This window comes from Crocuta crocuta, unplaced genomic scaffold, assembly GCF_008692635.1.
Source record: "Crocuta crocuta isolate KB4526 unplaced genomic scaffold, BGI_CrCroc_1.0 scaffold264, whole genome shotgun sequence".
NCBI lineage: Eukaryota > Metazoa > Chordata > Mammalia > Carnivora > Hyaenidae > Crocuta > Crocuta crocuta.
Window position 1 is genome coordinate 2322331 of NW_027529597.1, and position 17850 is coordinate 2340180.

A 17850-nucleotide genomic window follows, 5' to 3' on the forward strand; every position below is an offset into this window, starting at 1 on the left:
TATTTCCAAACCCACGACTTGACTCAGCTTATCATAGTGAAGCTACCTTAAGTCTCTTAAAAAATTGTCAGAATTTAACTCTGGGCCTCTTTTTCCTTAAAAACTTCTGGAAGTGCCTGTGGCCTGCATCACTCAGATTAGTAGACCAGCCCTCTCAGCCTTCAAAGGCCTACATCCAAACCAAATCTCTATCAAAATCCTCTTAGATATAGCCATGCCATTCCAAATTGTCCTGGAGACTGGGAAACAAGACAAGCAAAGTTGGAAATGCCCTATGGTGGTTGCTATTCCTGAAAACCCAGAACTAAGTTTATTCCTAAATTTCTGGAGATGTCAGTAAAAACCCACACAGTGTTGATGTTTTCTGAAAACTTATTCAAAACCCTCCAAAGTAGAAGCATTACGGAAATGCCTACCTTCTCCCTCCTGCAAGTTTATCTTTTTCTGGAACCTGTGAAGAAGGAGAAGTATTATCCTACAAACTTACTGAACTATCACTCACAAAATATGGTTTCTTTATTTGCCTCTCTCAGCTTGGCAGAAGGTCACCACTAGCTTCTCTAGGAAGCTGCTCTCCATATAGGATCCAGGGGGCAGGTAAATGTGAGGCCATACCGAAAATAATGTGACATGTTTATTGCCAATGCATCTGGCCTCAGTGAATTACAATTAAAAAAATGAGTGAGATAATATAAAACTGTATGTGAAATATATTTTTCCTACAGTTCAAGTTGGACATGGCTCAGTAAATAATATTTTTCCTGCCCAATGTTGAATCAATTAGGAGATAAACAATAAAGTCAAGCAAGTGAAGACAAAAAGAGCTGCTTTATTGTGATAAAAATTGGACTGGAGAATTGTGGCTTACATAAATGGTTACAATGCACTTTCCACCAGTGACTCCTAGAATGGGCCTTATTATATTTTAAAAAATTTTAATGTTTATTTATTCTTGAGAGAGACAGAGCAAGAGTGGAGGAGGAGCAGAGAGATAGAAGGAGTCTCAGAACCTGAAGCAGGCTCTAGGCTCTGAGCTGTCATCACAGACCCAGATGCAGGGCTCAAATTCATGAACCAGGAGATCATGACCTGAGCTGAAGTCCAATGCTCAACTGACTGAGCCACCCAGGTGCCCCCCCGCCCCCCAAACTCAGCATTCTGACCACTCCTTCCCTTCTCTGGGAGAAGAGTGAGTAAGTGGAGCAAGAAGCCAGGAATGTTTAGGGAAACACTTCTTTCATTAGAAGCCACAGAAGTGAGAAGTGGTGAATCTGCAAAAATCGATGGTAGAGATCCTAGGTATTGTATCCCATGAGGCTCTCCTCAGATAGATGTCCCCAATGTCTAACTTTGCTTAGGAGTTCATAGCTTTCATATCAATCTGTGAAAATTCTACTTTCTTCTAGCCATCTAGTCTCTTTCATAGAAGTGGTTGCCCGGTAGTTGAAAAACCCTAGCTCTCTGGACAACAGATGGCTTACACCAGGATTTATATCTCTTTTGCCAGAGTGTGTGTTTCCATGTGGGCTTCTCAGACTATAATAATATCTTCAAAAGGACTCATTCAAGCAAGCCATGTGGCAATCCAAGCTCCACAGCATAATCCAGAAGAAGGAATGAGTGCTTTGGGGTGACATTCTGGCACGCCCAGCCTTTCTGAGCAGGCCAAGGTAGATACTCTCTTCTCCACCCTCCATCTGTGCCCTGAGTAACCTATAGATATACCTTTATATTCTTTCTCTCTGCTCCTTGCCTACCAGTAAATATTGACTCTCTCACAGCCAGCATCAAAGGACAGATTCTTCCAGTTAAAAAGTCATAGTTATAGTTTACCATTAACAGACATAATGACCAGGCAAGTTAGAGTAATAGTCTTTTTAAGTGTCTACAGCTGGCATTCAGTTAACACTGTGGTCTACTGACTTAAAGGTGTTCTTTCTACAACACAGTTTCTTCTCCTTTGAAAGCTGAATGACAGCTTTCTGGACTTTTGTATAGAATATTAAATTAGTAATTCCAAACATTTTTAATTAAGTTGCCCTAAAGGGTCATTTGAAGTCTATTTTGATGACGTCTTCTCTGACAATTCTCGCTCAGGACTTTCTGATCTCATAGAATGCCTGTCTGTATTAACCATTTCAGACATATTATTTGTCCTGGCTTAGATGAATTTTATTTTCAAAAAGCAGATTGTTGGGGCACCTGGGTGGCTCAGTCGGTTAAGCATCCGATTTCAGCTCAGGTCATGATCTCACAGTTCATGGGTTCGAGCCCCTCATTGTGCTCTTAGCTGACAGCTAGCTCAGAGCCTGGAGCCTGTTTCAGATTCTGTTTCTCTCTCTCTCTCTCTCTCTCTCTCTCTCTGACCCTCCCCTGCTCACGCTGTCTCTCTCTATCTCTCTCAGAAATAAATAAAACATTAAAAAAATAAAAAATTCCTCTTTAAAAAAAACAAAGCAGATGATGAGCTCTTGAGAACACTGACCTTGTCTTATAAATGTCTAAAATCCCCCACATTATGTGCTCACTGGATACTAATTGATTGGCTGAAGGGTGGGTCCTCCTCTGACCCTGTCTCTGTGAATAATGCTGCATAATTACTCATACGTCTTTATCAGAGTGTCATGTTTTGAAACAACTTAATGGAAATAGTAGGAGGAAGTGGAGGGAGAGTACTAAGAAACTGAAGCCAAATAATTAAAATGATCTGGCCCAAAGACGTCCTGATAGTAGCCGCATATGTGGGGCCAAAAACTTAGTTCTCTTGACACTTGGTATGGTGAGGTTTCCATGTCTCAATGCTGAATCTTTGGCATTTTCCCTAATCTAGGAAGTCACTCATATAATTAAAATGTATATTTTGGATTGTGAAACCCAGTGATTATATCAAGAAAATTTTAGGTTGGGCATAGAAATCTGCATTTTAGCAAGGACCCAAGGTAGTTTCAAGGAGGTATTTTCATAACTCCAGCTCTCAGCTTACCACCAATCTCTCTTGCTATTCCCTACTTTGTTAGGTCTAACTCCTACACATATGTTTTGTGTTGAGTGAGAATATTTATAAACAGCCAAGGAAAAATTATGTCTTCAAACCTTTTTATTTATTTAACAAGTGACTCTAATCTACCATGACCACAGCTATAACCACACCTGTACTAATTTGGATGTGTTTCTGACATACCTAATGAAAGAAATGACATTTTACCTCCCAAAAAAGTCACGGAGTTCAGAGAAAAATAATCCCCTTTGTGACATGATTGTATATTAAGAGCAGGATACAAATAAATCTGTCCTAGCCTCACATAAATTCATGCTCACATTACATACTGTATTCTACCCTGATTAGAGTATAAGCTACTTGAGAGCAGGGACAATGCCTATTTTGCTCACTTTTATAATCTAGAGCCCAGCACAGTGTCTAGAAGATAGTAGATACTTAACAAAAGTTAAAAAAAAGGCCACAAAGGAAATTGCAGGAGTTTTCATCTACTCATAGGAGACATTACCATATAAGTGTGCGTGCGTGTGTGTGTGTGTGTGTGTGTGTGTGTGTCTTATTGTAATAACAGTCAACTTCTGCTGAAAGGCAGGCAATGAAATGTCAGTCTTACCTAAATCTGGGGAAGCAACTGATGAATGCTATCATGGCATATATAAAGGACAAGATATTATATATGTGAAATCCTTAGCATTGAACCTGGTACACAATAGGAGCTCAATAAAAAGCTATTAATATAATTATCAATGCGATTATTATAAATATTAGGTCTTAATTAAAAAGAAACTTTCAGGAACCAACTTACAATCATATGTGGATTGTGATCAAGAGAAGCTAACTAAGGGTTAACCCCCCCCCCCCCCCNAATATAGACAGGGTTTTCTAGTATGTAGTTATAAGTTTTTCTGTGAGTTAGCAGAACCTAGGCGGCCTCTGGTCATTTTTAAATCAACCTGTCTTTTTATAAATCACCCATGTTGAGAACACTTAAAAAATATAACGAATAATTCTGTGGCATTTTAGGAGAGAATATATATTTTGGGAACAAGGGAGTGTGTGCATGTATTTATGTCGGTTTTGGAAAAAGGGCAAGATTTTTTTTTAATTGATACAGTCTGGAGTTGTCTTTCTTGATGTTTTTATGTCCTCAAATTCTTTTAAAGAGAAGTGTATAATCAGAGACAGACACTCTGCCCATAAATTCCCATGGTCCAAATTTTAAACCAATATTACACTGCAATAAATTCCTGTTTACCACAGTCCAGACCACTACGATGGGGAAATACCACTAATGGATTTTATGGGATTTTTGTAAATGCTACCCTCCAGTTTTTTGCTAAAAGTGAGGGAAGTATTAAGTAAATACACCATTAAAGTTTTGGTCAGATGTAAACAACTTCTAGGATGTGTCAAGGATCAGTGAATTCTGCCCAAATTGTCATAACCAGTGGTCTTAACTTTTTCTTTCTTAGGAATCACTCAGAGAACCTCATGAAAAGCATAGGTTTTCTCTGAAGAAATATGTTTTTAAACATGCACATAAAATATGGCATATAATTTCAGGGTGCTCAGAACTCCTGAAGAAACTGAGTTTAAGGAAAGGCTCACACATGGGGCATCTGGGTGGCTCTGTTAAGCCTCTAACTCTTCACTTTGGTTCAGGTCATGACTTCAAAGTCCTGAGATTGAGCCCCACATCCGGCTCCGTGCTGAGTGTGAAGCCTGCTTAAGTTCTCTCCCTCTCCTTCTACGTCTCTCCCCTTCACGCTCTCTTATTCTCTAAAGATCACAGGACTGGGAAAACAACAACCAGGATACAGACCCAGGCACATCTGGCTGTGTTCTCCATCCTGTTGTACTCCTCTAATCTTTCGCTCTTGAACCCCATCAAATGTTGACAAAGCCATGTAAACTTCACGCAATGTTTTAACGACATCTAAAATTGCTAATTGTGAATTTAAATAGTGGTAAAGTGTGCCGTGCGTGTGATAGTGTATGTTTTAAGTATATCCACTGAAACTAAATAATAGCAAATAGGAAGCCCCCATCATTCATTTAAAATCATTCAATTGTTCATCCTTAACCTCGTAGTTCCATTCCTCTTGTCCTGCAGAATTTGATCCTAACGTAATATGTTTTATAAATGCACATCTTTTATTCGTTGCCCAATAATACTAACTTATGACAAAAATACATAGATGAATTCAAGTGTATTTAAGTTTTAAATTTTAAAATTTCCTATAATTGTAAATCTATAAGTATTACGTGTTTTTCTTCTGGATTGAGGTATTATACAATTATTATTAGTCATCAAGTGACTACAGTGCGACTAATTTATGATTTTTTTTATTAAACTTTTTATTCTCTTTTCCTTTTTCTGCCTCTTCCCTAAACACGTGCCTTTTACTGCTGCTGTAACAGTTAAATCCTACAGCATAAACAATAATTCAAATATGAAATCAAAAGAAATACTGTGAAAGGGAAGTAGTCTTATACAGCCAATTCTCTGATTAAAGACCTATACATTTTTACTACTAGTTAAACTGAGATTTTTAAACAATAGGAGGCTTTTTTTTTTTTTAAGTTTAGTATCTGGTTTCTACATGGAAGACTAAGCTCATATGCTTATAGCTAAATGGTCTTTGCCAACTAAATTTAAGATGCAGCATTTTAGAAATTTACATATACATGTTTCTACAGTATTGTTTGCTAACTTTTTGTTTTTTAATATTTATTTATTTTTGAGAGAGAGAGGGAGGGAGGGGGGAGGGGCAGACAGTGAGGGAGACACAGAATCTCAGCAAATTCCAGGCCCTGAGCTATCAGCACAGAACCCCACATGGGGCTCGAACAAAAGAATAGTGAGATTGTGACCTGAGCCAAAGTTGGACGCTTAACCTACTGAACTACCCAGGCTACCCTTGTTTGGTAACTTTTAAATGAATTCATGATCAGTGTATATTTGTGATTATAGGTATACTCATTCTCTTACCTAAACAAAGACAAGATCTTTGTTCAGAGTGGTGTTCTTTAAAAAAAAAATTTTTTTTAATGTTTATTTCTAAGAGAGAGAGAGACAGAGACAGAGACAGAGTGTGAGCGAGGAAGGGGTAGAGAGAAAGAGGGAGATATAGAATCCAAAGCAGTCTCCAGGCTCTGAGCTGTCAGCACAGAGCCTGATGCCTGGCTCCAACCCACTAACTGTGAGATCATGACCTGAGCTGAAGTCGGACACTTAACCGACTGAGCCACCCAGATATCCCCAGAGTGGTGCTTCTAAAGGAGCATGTACGGAATCTGCCTGCAGACATTTAGGTCTGGGTGATGCGTTTGCATGCACCTCCCTGTTTGTGTCAATGTGTCAATGCAGAGTTGTCCTGTTTTCTTCAACTGTATTCATTGCTGCATTTCTCAGCATAAATTTATCCTGATGCATTTTTTATAAATAAATATTTTTTGAACATTATTTTTAAATTAAAAAAAACTTTATTATAAAAAGTTCCATAATGAGATAGACCGGTATGTTTTTTATCTATTATCTCCTTACGTCCACATGTTATGAATGAATGATGATTGTTGGTGGAATAACACAGGGCTCAGCATCAAGCTTTCCCCCTTATTTTTCATTATTATCTTTGATTTTAGATGTGGTACTGAGAAACTTTATTCCCATAAAAAGGTAGTTGGAAATGGGAGAGATTTAAGAGACTCAATTTATAGATCTATCTTTTGAGTTTTACAGCAAAAATTACATAATGGTCTACCACCATCTAAAAATATTTACAAACCATCAGTCTGCAACTCAATCAGATTTGCATTTTCTTAAATGTTTATTTCTTTTGAGAGAGAGAGAAAGAGAGAGAGAGAGAGAGAATACATGTTTTCAGGAAAGTGGCAGAGAGAGAGCGGGACAGAAAGAATCCCAAGCAGGCTCCATGCTGTCAGTGCAGAGCCCTGTACAGGACTCAACTGGATGAACCTGAGATCATGACCTTAACCAAAATCAAGAGTCAGTCTCTCAACCAACCGAATCACCCGAGTGCCCCAAGATCCTCATTTTCTTAAACAACTAATTAAAAACCACCAGACTTGCAAGAAAATGTGTTACATAGTCCTTAGATTCATTTTCTTATTATCATTGTTTGGTCAGGGAGGTCTTAACCTTCCAGGCAGAACCCAAGAGACAATTTTGTAAGAAGAAGGGCTCCAGTGGGTGGGGAGGGGAATTCCATCTCAGGCAGATTAACTTTAGGAAAGTGTGTGGATAAAATAGACTGTTTACCTGGATATCTTTAGAACTTTCTGGCCTGTCTTATGTATGCTGAAAGTCTGCAAGTCTCCAAAGTACATGGAAACTGGCTTGAAGACCACTATTCTAATGATGTGACAACATTAATCGTATTGACTATATTTACTGTATCCCCATGTTGCTGGCACAAAATGTGTGCAATTGTATTCTGTAAATAGAATGTAGATGAATTCTTATCTAGTTGTAAGATCCTTAAGATTCTAATTTTCATCAACATATGGCATTTTCCTTCCCTGTCAATCACATAAAAGCCAGAAACCTCTAGATTTCTCAGTTGTTTAAAACATTCCAAATTTCTCAGTTTTCAAAGTCAGAGTTGTTCTTTAACAAAAGTCTACAAAGAAATGCAACATAATGCTTCCAATCCTTTTGAGAAAGAGGAACAAGAAGCCTTAGGCTCTGTGACAATACACTAACCTTACCTTTTAAAAGTGTGTGGCTATTGAAAGAACAGATTAATTAACACTCCTAGAGCTAGGTTATATTCCCAAGGTAGAGAGTTCAATAGAAGTGGCTTCTGGCCTAAATAAGAGTGATAAGTTGCTAATTAGCTTTGCCTATTATTTGTAGAAAGAAGTTTATTCTGTATATGAGAATAAGACATATTTACACTACCTGAATAATTAAGAAACTTGATACACAGCAAGCAGCTAAAAATAATGATGGGATAAGAGAAAACCTGAATAATTTTATTCTCTAAAAGAACTTTAATTTATGTTCTGCTTTTTCTTTATAGTGACTTTTTCTATATCCAAAAAGTAAAGGAAGGATAAACCACAATACAGGAGTTTTCTTTGTTATAGAGCATTTTCCCAGGGTTCTCCCTCCCTGCCCACCACTGCTGACCAAGCATCCCTTTGTCTATAAAAGCAAAGAATGAAATTGATTTCATTCAATATCTTCTAAATATGCTACTCTAATTTTATACAATGGGAAAGCCAAGGGCAAAAACATCCAGATTTGCTATCCTACAGTGGTAAAAATAGCAGAAGTCTCTAGTTCATTTTGTCTTTGTAGGTCTACCGTACATTTTAGGACTGGCCTTTCTGTGTCTCCCATTGGCATTTCACAGCTAAAATTTCTGATCCCCATTAGATTCCTGTTTCTAAAGCAAACAGTACTTCCTGTTCCTGAAATTTTGCTTTCCCTTTTTCTTTTCACTGGCAACTTCTATCTTGACGACCCTGGTTCACATTCCTGAGATGACCAGTAATTCATAGGAAATCTCAGACCATATTATTGACAAATGGATCTGAAATACTAAGGCCCTTGTATGTTAACTGTGGCTTCATTTCAGGAAAAAGTTGGTCTAAGTGTGAGCCCAAAAAGCATAGTTTCAAATAATATGCATAGTAACAAGAAATACTATCTCCATTGTGCACATGCAGAGCCTGAAGAGAAGAAATAAAATAAGGTAAGCTAGGTTATAAGACCAGTAAAATACAGATCTGGGTTTGCTGGCTTCAAATTCCATGGCCTTTTTAATAAACCATGTTGCAAAAGCATTCTACCTCTAGAAAGAAACACTCATTGAGAACAGTAAGTATCTAACACCAGATAAGCAGATACTTCCTTCTCCTCTGAGTATAAAAAAGAACACATAGTATTATCATTTCAGAATTCTCTGACAATATGTAGTTGATCAAGTATTGATATACTCACTACCAGTCATAAAAGAATGCAATTTAAGCACCAAAACATACGGCAATTATTTACATTTGAGTTAAAATGTCTATAGGGAACAAAGTATACAAGAACTTCAAAAATGTCCATTTTAAGGATCTTCAGTAAGAAAACAGAAAGAACGGGGCACCTGAGGGGCTCAGTCTGTTAAACATCCAGCAGCTGATTTTGGCTTAGGTCAAAATCAGTCGGGCTCTGCACTGGGCATGGAGCCTGCTTGAGATTCTCTTTCTCTCTTTACCCCTCTCCATGCCCCTCCCCCGTGCACACACATGTGCATGCTTTCTCTCCCTCTCAAAATAAATAAATAAACATTTTAAAAAGAAAACAAAAGATAGTGTTTACATCAATAAATGCTGAACTATATTTATATAAACCAACTAACAAAATTTTAAATCTTAAAATGTCCTGTAAGTAACTAAAATTTGAAATACTCAGAAGAAACCCATCAATTTTCCTCCACCCACTTCCAAAGCACCATCTCAGCTCTGCTGATTACTCCGCTGTCAATAAAAAGTAAATGCAGAAAATTCCCCAATGGAAAAGGCAGCCCACTCTTGAAAGAATCAAGCATCATGCTATATATTTTCCATCTAGTAAAGCACCTGTGGCTCAGTTGGTTAAATGTCCAACTTCAGCTCAGGTCATGATTTCATGGATCATGAGTTTGAGCCCCTCATTGGGCTCTGTGCTGACAGCTCAGAGCCTGGAGCCTGCTTTGCATTTTGTGTTTCCCTCTCTCTCTGCCTCTCCTTTGCTCAAACTCTGTGCGTGTGTCTCTCTCTCAAAAATAAACATTTAAAAATTAAATATATTAATTAATAATTTTTAAACATTTAAAAATTAAATATATTACTTAATAATTAATTAATATATTTAATTTTTAAATGTTTATTTTAATTAAATAATTAATTAATTAATATAATTAATTAATTAATATGTACCTTCCCTTCTCTCCTCAGGTCTGTTGCCACCTCTTGCCCTCCCTTAATGACAAAATTCTTTGTAGTCACTGTCTGTAACCACTATTCCTAATTCTCTCCTTCTATTCTTTTTTGAGGCCACTCAAGTCCAGTTCTGTCTAACACAACCCCATAGCACCAAAACTATAGTTATCAATTCATCAATGACCTCTCTTAGGCACTATTCAGTGCCCTACACCCGCCCCACCCAAATACACCATATTGTGAAGCCCTAACCCCTAGTGCGATTGTATTTGTTGATAAAACTTTAAGCAAGTAATTTAGTTTAAATGAGGTCATAAGGGTGGAGCCCCAATCCAACATGACTGTTGTCTTTATAAGAAAGGGAAGGGACACCAGGAATATGTGAGCACAGAAGAAAGGCCATATGATGATGCAGAAAGAAGGCAGCATCTACAAGGCAAGGGAAAAGGAGTCAAGAGAACCAACTCTGCAAGCAGCTTGATGGAGGACTTCCAGATTCCAAAACTGTGCAGGAAAAAAAAAATCTGTTGCTTAATTCACCCTGTGTGTGGTCGTTTGTTAAGGTGGCCCAAGCTGACTGATATAACCTCCACATTACTAAATCCAATGATGGTTTTGTTGTTGTTGCTGTTGCTGTTGTTGTTGACATCCTACTTTACTTACCAGGAACATTTCATACACTTTAACATTCTCTTAAATTGTGTCTCTTGGGCTACCAAATCAACAATGTTTATCTTTCTTTTTTTTTAAGTTTTATCTTTCTACCAATTCTGCCAGTGTCTGTCTCTCACTCATTAATTCTAAACATCGTCGACATCAATGAACCAATTCTCTTTACTAAATAACTCAGTCCCTAGGTAATCTCATCTGGTCTCCTGGCTTTAGATACCACCTATAAGCTGATAACTACCAAATTTATAACACCAACCTGTAACTCTCTTCTGACTTCCAGACCTGAAATATATATCCAACTTCCTGCAGGATATTTGCACCTGAATGTTTAACAGGCAACTCAAATTTAACATATCCCAAACTATCCTTCCAATAAACCACCACTCTTCAAGTAACCTATGCCTTCTGCAGTTTTCTTATCTCGGTCAATAAAAACTCAGTTTTGCTGAAGCCAAAATAATTGTACTTTACACCCCAGATGTTGTTCATCAGCAAAGATGTTGGTTCTCTAAGTGCTCAGTGAGGCCCCCTTCCTGACTTACAGATGGCCATTTTCTCACTGTGTCTTCACATGACAGGAAGCAGAGAGAGAGAGAGAAGCAGCAAGTACTCTTGTGTCTATTCTCATTAGACACTAATCCCGTTTATGAGGCCTCCATTTTGTTGATCTAATCACACCCAAATGCTTCACCTCCAAATACCATCACATTGGGATTAGGGTTCCATATATGCATTCGCTGTGGAGGGGAACACAAATATTTAGTAGATAGCATCATTCATATAGGACCTCTCTTATTTTGAGATGTCTAAGGGGACATCTGTTACCCCCACAACTCTAAGGAGTTGGCTACAAAAGCAATATTTTATCCCCATGATAATGTTCCTTCTGGGCCTGATTAAAACCAGGAATCAGCCACACCTCGAGGGCAGTGAAATCCACAGTCATGTCAACTGACCTCTCGTCACTGGAGCCTCATTTAAGAAAGTGAGATGAGCCTTTCTTAAGATGAGCCTCACTTAAGAAAGTGAGGGAGAGTCCTCTCCTGAGGATTTGGTTTTGGGAAGCTAAGAGGTTGGGTCACCTGATAGAGTGAAGGCAGAGAATGACTCAGAGATGACAGTGAAGGTCCACAGAGATGAAAAAGATAGGAGGGGGTAGAGCACAATGCGTACAGGAAATTAATTCACAGGGAGATGAAACTGAAACAAGAGAAAATCACAGAAGCTGTGATAATAAAACAAGGTCCCTGGAGAAGTCTTGCTTCCTAAACATACCAACCTGTCTATAAATCATTGTTTTCAAGACAATTTGAATAGATCTTTTTGCCTTGCAAACAAGTGAGTATAACAAACTCATCAGCTAAGTGCACAATGAGGCTATATTTATATTAACTGTATAAAAAATATCTTACTCATGCCTTGGAGTACATGCTTGTTAAATCAGGTGTACTTTCCCGAGGGTGTCAGCAAACAGCAAGGCACAGAACCACGGTTAAATGACTAAATGTTTAGGTCAATTGCATAAAACAATGTTTTGTTCAATGGCATTCTGTTAAAACAAGTGCATTTAATGAACTACTCTTTACAAATGATCTCATCTGTGTAAAAAATGACTACTGAGGTTCAGAATTCCGTAGCCATAATTTATATTGAACTGGCAGTAATAGGTATAGCCACTTTGTGGTCTTTCATTTTGCTTGTAATTTTCAAATACACCAGGCTAAAGATCAACCACAACAAAAGAAGGTGGAAGGTGATTTTTTTAAGGGGATAGAGACTACATTTTCATTGGTGATGCTGATTTTCTGGTGTCTTTTGTGTGAGGGGAACAAAGAAAAATAGACACTAGAGGCATTAATCACACAAAATCTGTCACTAAAGAGGGACACAACCAACAATTTTGCCATCAAAATGCAATCCATAATCAGGAGAAAAGGGAATTGCTCCACTGTGTGACTCTACCCTTGATAACTAATTAATTAGATGCCAACTGTTAAATACCAGAGCCAAGGCCGACTAAGAGTCTATTTTCTCCACTTGCAACAAAAGCATTCATCAATGGACTATACTCATTTCTTCAAAATTGCTTTTTGTATTTTTTTTGTCAGTTTGGGTGTTGACATGAAGCATTTTTAAAATTCTGGTAATTAAAATCTCTAAAGATTTGGGTATAAATTTGCTAGTTGAAAAAAATTTAAATGTGATCAATAGTCTTTATTTTATATATATTTGAAAGAATATGGTATGCTGTTTGGAAAACTGGAAATAGTGGTTGTTACCTTGAGTTAAAATTTACAGAAGTATTGGACCAAGAGAAGTAAGTGTCCCATAAAGGTCAAACTGATACATATTTTTGTGTACGTGTGTGGTTTACATTTCCTGCTAAGAGTAACAAAAGAAGTAAAATATAAAAAAGAATGAATAAAAATGTTGTCTTTGGACTTCAAATTTCAAATCTATTAAAAGATAGATTTAAAAGATAGATTGTAAATAGGTAGTTGTTTTATCTGAATTGGCTGGCTGGCTGGCTTTCTTTCTTTCTTTCTTTCTTTCTTTCTTTCTTTCTTTCTTTTTCTTTCATTTCCTTTATTTCTATCCTAGTTATTAACCAAATTAGAGTTATTACCCAAAGAATAGAGGTCCTAGAATCAGGCCCAGAGGGAATTCAGGGGAAACAGCTTTTGTGTATGAATTTGTGCTCTTCTGCTCAAAGCAAATCTTTCAGGATTTCAACACTTTATTTTATCAATACTAAATTTTATCATTTTATTTTATATTTTAGAGAGAACACCAAGAAGAAGAAGAAGAAGAAGAAGGAGGAGGAGGATTAAGATTGTGTGCGCATAGCAGAGAGTGGGGAAAGACTGAATGGAATTTTAGTGGTCTAAAGACAAAACAGAAAGATATTTTGGTGGAATTCATATTCACTAGTTTCTTGGGAAATGTTAGACCTGGTGGGATGCAGTATCACCTAATTTATACAACTCCAACCTTGTCTGGTAGATCTGCACATCAATTGCCTCTAACCACCCTCTACACTGTTCCACAAATTTTCTGTGACTCCCCCCCCCAGTAGGAAGTAATACTCCATGGGTCCCCAAGTTTTCTGCATCTTGAACCAAATTAAAGCCTCTTTGGTCAAAAATCGTCACTCATTTCTCACCGAGCACAAATCATCTCAGCCCTCTCTGACACAAATCACTATGTTTTTATTGAGGATTTATTATTTGACTATCCTGTCCAGTGCCTCTGGAAGACCAAGGTCTATAAGGCACGTTCCTGTCCTCAAAGAGGCCTGTCTTCTATAGGCTATAAGGGATGCAGCTCTAACACAAGAAGTAACTCTGTGTGTGTGTGTGTGTGTGTGTGTAGCAAACTGTAATGCTGACTTAAAAAAGCAAAAGAAGGGGCACCTGGGTGAGGCTTAGTCATAGAGCATCAGACTCTTGATTTAGGCTCAGGTCGTGATCACTGTGTCATGGGATCGAGACCCACCTTGGACTCTGCACCAGGAGTGGAGCCTGCTTAAGATTTAGATTTGTTCTCTCTCTCTCTCTCTCTCTTTCTCTATCCTTAAAAAAAACAAAATAATAATAATAATAATAATAAAATTAATAGAACAAAAGAAATTTCCTCATTAGTTACTCAATTCTGAAATAATTCATATGTAATTGAAATAATTCATATACAGGTGGATATGGGATATAATAACGGTGACATAATAGCTAATCTTACTCATATTTAGAGTACTCATTAATAAAGCTAGAATAACTTATATTGTTTTTAATTTACAAGAGAAACTAAAATTTGTTGGACAGCAAGTAAGTGTGAGCTACTTGATATACCACCTTCTTTTTTTTCTTACAAATAGATTTTGTCAAATTGGTTTCCATATAACACCCAGTGCTCATCCCCACAAGTGCCCTCCTCCATGCCCATCTCCCCCCTCCCCCCCACATCCATCAGTCCTCAGTTTTTGTNTCTGTCTGTAGCCATAGTTTCTTTGAAGTCCCCTATGCTTTTTTCAAGACCAGCTATTAATTATACCATTATTATTCTAAAATCTTGTTGAGTTATGCTGCTAATATCTGTTTTGAGCAGTCCATTAGCTATGATTTCTTCTTGGAGTTTCTTTGGAGGAGAGCTCTTTCGTTTCATCATTTTAGTTAGCTTTCTGACTGTTGTTAGTTTTAAAGACCTGTTACGCTCTCTGCACCTATGAGCGCTGCTATATCCAAGAAGACTCTTTGACTGTCCAGGGCCTATCCTTTCAGAGAGTGTTTTTTGAATGGTATCTCTTGGTCTCTCTTGTTGGGACCTTGGTTATTTTATTTTCCTACTCGTAGTGATATTTGTGACTCTCCACCTTGTGTACTCTGGCTTGTTTCTTGAGGTAGCCCTGGAGAAGAAAACAGAGAAGACAAACACCCAGGGAGCAGAAGCACACAAATGCACAGGCTAATTCAACTAACTTGCAAAGCGAGTGGGAAAAGGAAAAAGTTAAGAGAAAAGATGGAGAAGGGAGGGCGAATAATAGGGAGTGTAAAATACATAAAAGGGTCATGAAGGAGAAAAGAAATGGAAAAAAGAAAACCAATGGACAAAGAATGGTTTAAAGCATATAACTGGACTTCCCCGCTACAGTTAAATAGCCGTGTGTATGCAGTGCTGGTTGAGGAGCATAGAGAAAGAGAGAGAAGACAGGGTGGGGATGAGGCAAAATTGGGAATAGAATGAACAGGGAGAAGGGATAAGAAGCTTTATTCAAAGAGCTAAAGGGTGGAGTATGGTTGGATAGGTGAGAGAAGGATGCTGGAATTATCCAGAGAAACTATATAGTCTAATTACTCCTGAGAGAAAGAGATGAAGATGTCGGTAGGTGTAGAATTTACATCTAAAGAATGGACTCATTGTGATTGTTTAAGCAAGCTGGCGACCAGCGTTAATCAGGTCAGTGTTCTGGGGAAAAAAGAGAGAAAAGAGAAAGAAGAAGAAAAAGAAGAAAAAATAAAGGGAGGAGGGCAGCTCTCAGGCAGGAATGGGCGTGGCGTGACCCAATGCCTCAGGCGGGAGCTCTGCCTTGGCGGTTGTGGGGAGGAGAGTGNGATTTTACCTTCCCCAGTTCGCACTCACGTTAGAAGTCTCTCTCAATGGATTCTGCATCATTTTTCTCCCAATCTCTTGGGTTTCGTAAGGTTTCCAATGGCTTCAGATCTTTTCCGTTTGAGGTATGGGCGAGAGTGCAAGTACGAGCTCCTTACTTCTCTGCCATCTTGCCGGAATCCTTGATATACCACCTTCTAAAAGGTCTCGGTTTTGAGTTTATTTCAGTGACATGGTCATTTTGTTCAGGGTGAATTAACCTCATGTTGAATCCTTCTTTTGTGTTATTTCCTCAGTTTCCAAGAGGCCATCAGCTTCTAAAGATGACACTAAAATCTTTACTGCAATTTAAAGTAAATATTTGATCAAGAATTTTTTTCTTCAAAATACAATACACAGTTGGCATATTTGAATAGATTTTTGGAAGTACATCTGCATCATATTTACTTGTCAGAACAAGAAAGTTCTGAATTATTTTTATGGTGTTTTATGTAAATCCAGTTCTTGAGTATACAAACATCATTTCTGTTTTAAAATGTATATAAACAGTGTTTGGATATACCATGCCAGCTCATTCATAGAGAGCACTATACTGTTCATACTTATGATATTAGCAGGCTATTTAAAGTATTGCACAAAATAGCCATTTCCCCCCCAAAATGTAAGTAGTTAATTGTTTACTTTAAAAGCAGTTTGAGGGACGCCTGGATGGCTCAGTCAGTTAAGCATCTGACTTTGCCTAGGTCATGATCTCATGGTTCATGGATTTGAGCCCCACGTTAGGCTCTGTGCTGACAGCCAGCTCAGAGCCTGGAACCTGTTTCAAAGTCTGTATCTCCCTATCTCTGACCCTCCCCTATTCATGCTGTCTCTCTCTCTCTCAGAAAGAAATAAAACATTAAAAAAATATTTTAAAAAGCAGTTTGATTTCTGTTTTTAACTTGTCACCAATTTTAAAGAATTTTTCAAAAGTGTTTATTTATTTATTTTAAGAGAGAGAGAAGAAAGAGAGTACTCAAGTAGGGGAAGGGTAGAGCGAAAAAGAGAAAGAGAATCCCAAGCAGGTTCCACACTGTCAGCATAGAGGCTGATGTGGGGCTTGATCTCACCAACTGTGAGATCATGACCTGAACCAAAATTAACAGTAGGACGCTTAACTGACTGAGCCATTTGAGATGCTTGTCTCAAATTTTAAAAGCAGGAATCCAGAGACTTAAGTCTCTACTCACAGCTCTACCACTGACCTGTTTTCTGATCTCAGGCAAATCACGTAAGCAATTTTAATAGTTTTTCACTTTATAAAAATAATAGCAATAACAACAAAATATTAACATTTTAACTTATTCCATGCCAGGTGCTACATGTCTTAATATTTATTCCATTCTAATGAGGTTGGCACTATTGTAATCCTCATTTACTAATGCGGAAACTGAGGAAACTGAAGCACAGAGAGACCTAAGGTCAGTCAGCTAATCCGTGGCAGAGCCAGGCTATGGGCAGTTTGACTCCAGAATCTGTACTTCAGCCACTATGCTCCACTCCCTCTGAAACCCAACTCCCATCGTGCCATTTATATGCTTCGACCACTTGCTTTATTCTTGTTCTTCAAAAGCTCTCTCCAGATATCTGTGGCTCTAGACAAAGAATACTTTTCCACTTCTTACAGATATTCCCATCTTTGGATGGGGGTCTTCACTAGCGCCTGCCCTCTGATTGGAATGCTTTGCACCATTCCGAGTCCTGCCCAACCTTCAAGAATAAGTTATTTCCTCATAATTACCAACTGGTAGATAAATGCTCTCTTAATGACACCAAAACTTTAGCTACTAACTGTACAGGGAAGAAGGCATTTACAAAATCATAGGAGAAAGTTTGAGTGAACAGAGGTAAACCATTTATATGGATGAGGCAATATATTATGATTACGTCAATACTTCCCAAATTGTTCTACAAATTCAGAACTCTTACAATAAAAAAATCAGCAGATATTTATAGAAAATTGATAAAACTTCTTCCACAATTAATATAAAATAATAACGGTCTGCAACTAATTTTTTCAGTTTTGTGATGAAAGAACGAAGGTTAGCTTAGGTTGAATTACTTCACCACATATTAAAATACATTATATTCTTTAATAA

The 17850-nt window shown here is 37.7% G+C and overlaps 1 protein-coding gene across 1 annotated transcript in view; it reads left to right on the forward strand.

The window, feature by feature from the left end:
* Positions 1-13751, forward strand: part of LOC144229739 (uncharacterized) — a 51839-nt gene extending 38088 nt beyond the window's left edge. Inside the window, exon 4 of the mRNA XM_077761826.1 lies at positions 13392-13751. Coding sequence (XP_077617952.1) covers positions 13392-13685 — 294 coding nt within the window. The 3' untranslated portion in view covers positions 13686-13751. The remainder of the gene's footprint in view (positions 1-13391) is intronic.
* Positions 13752-17850: the final 4099 nt, after the last annotated feature.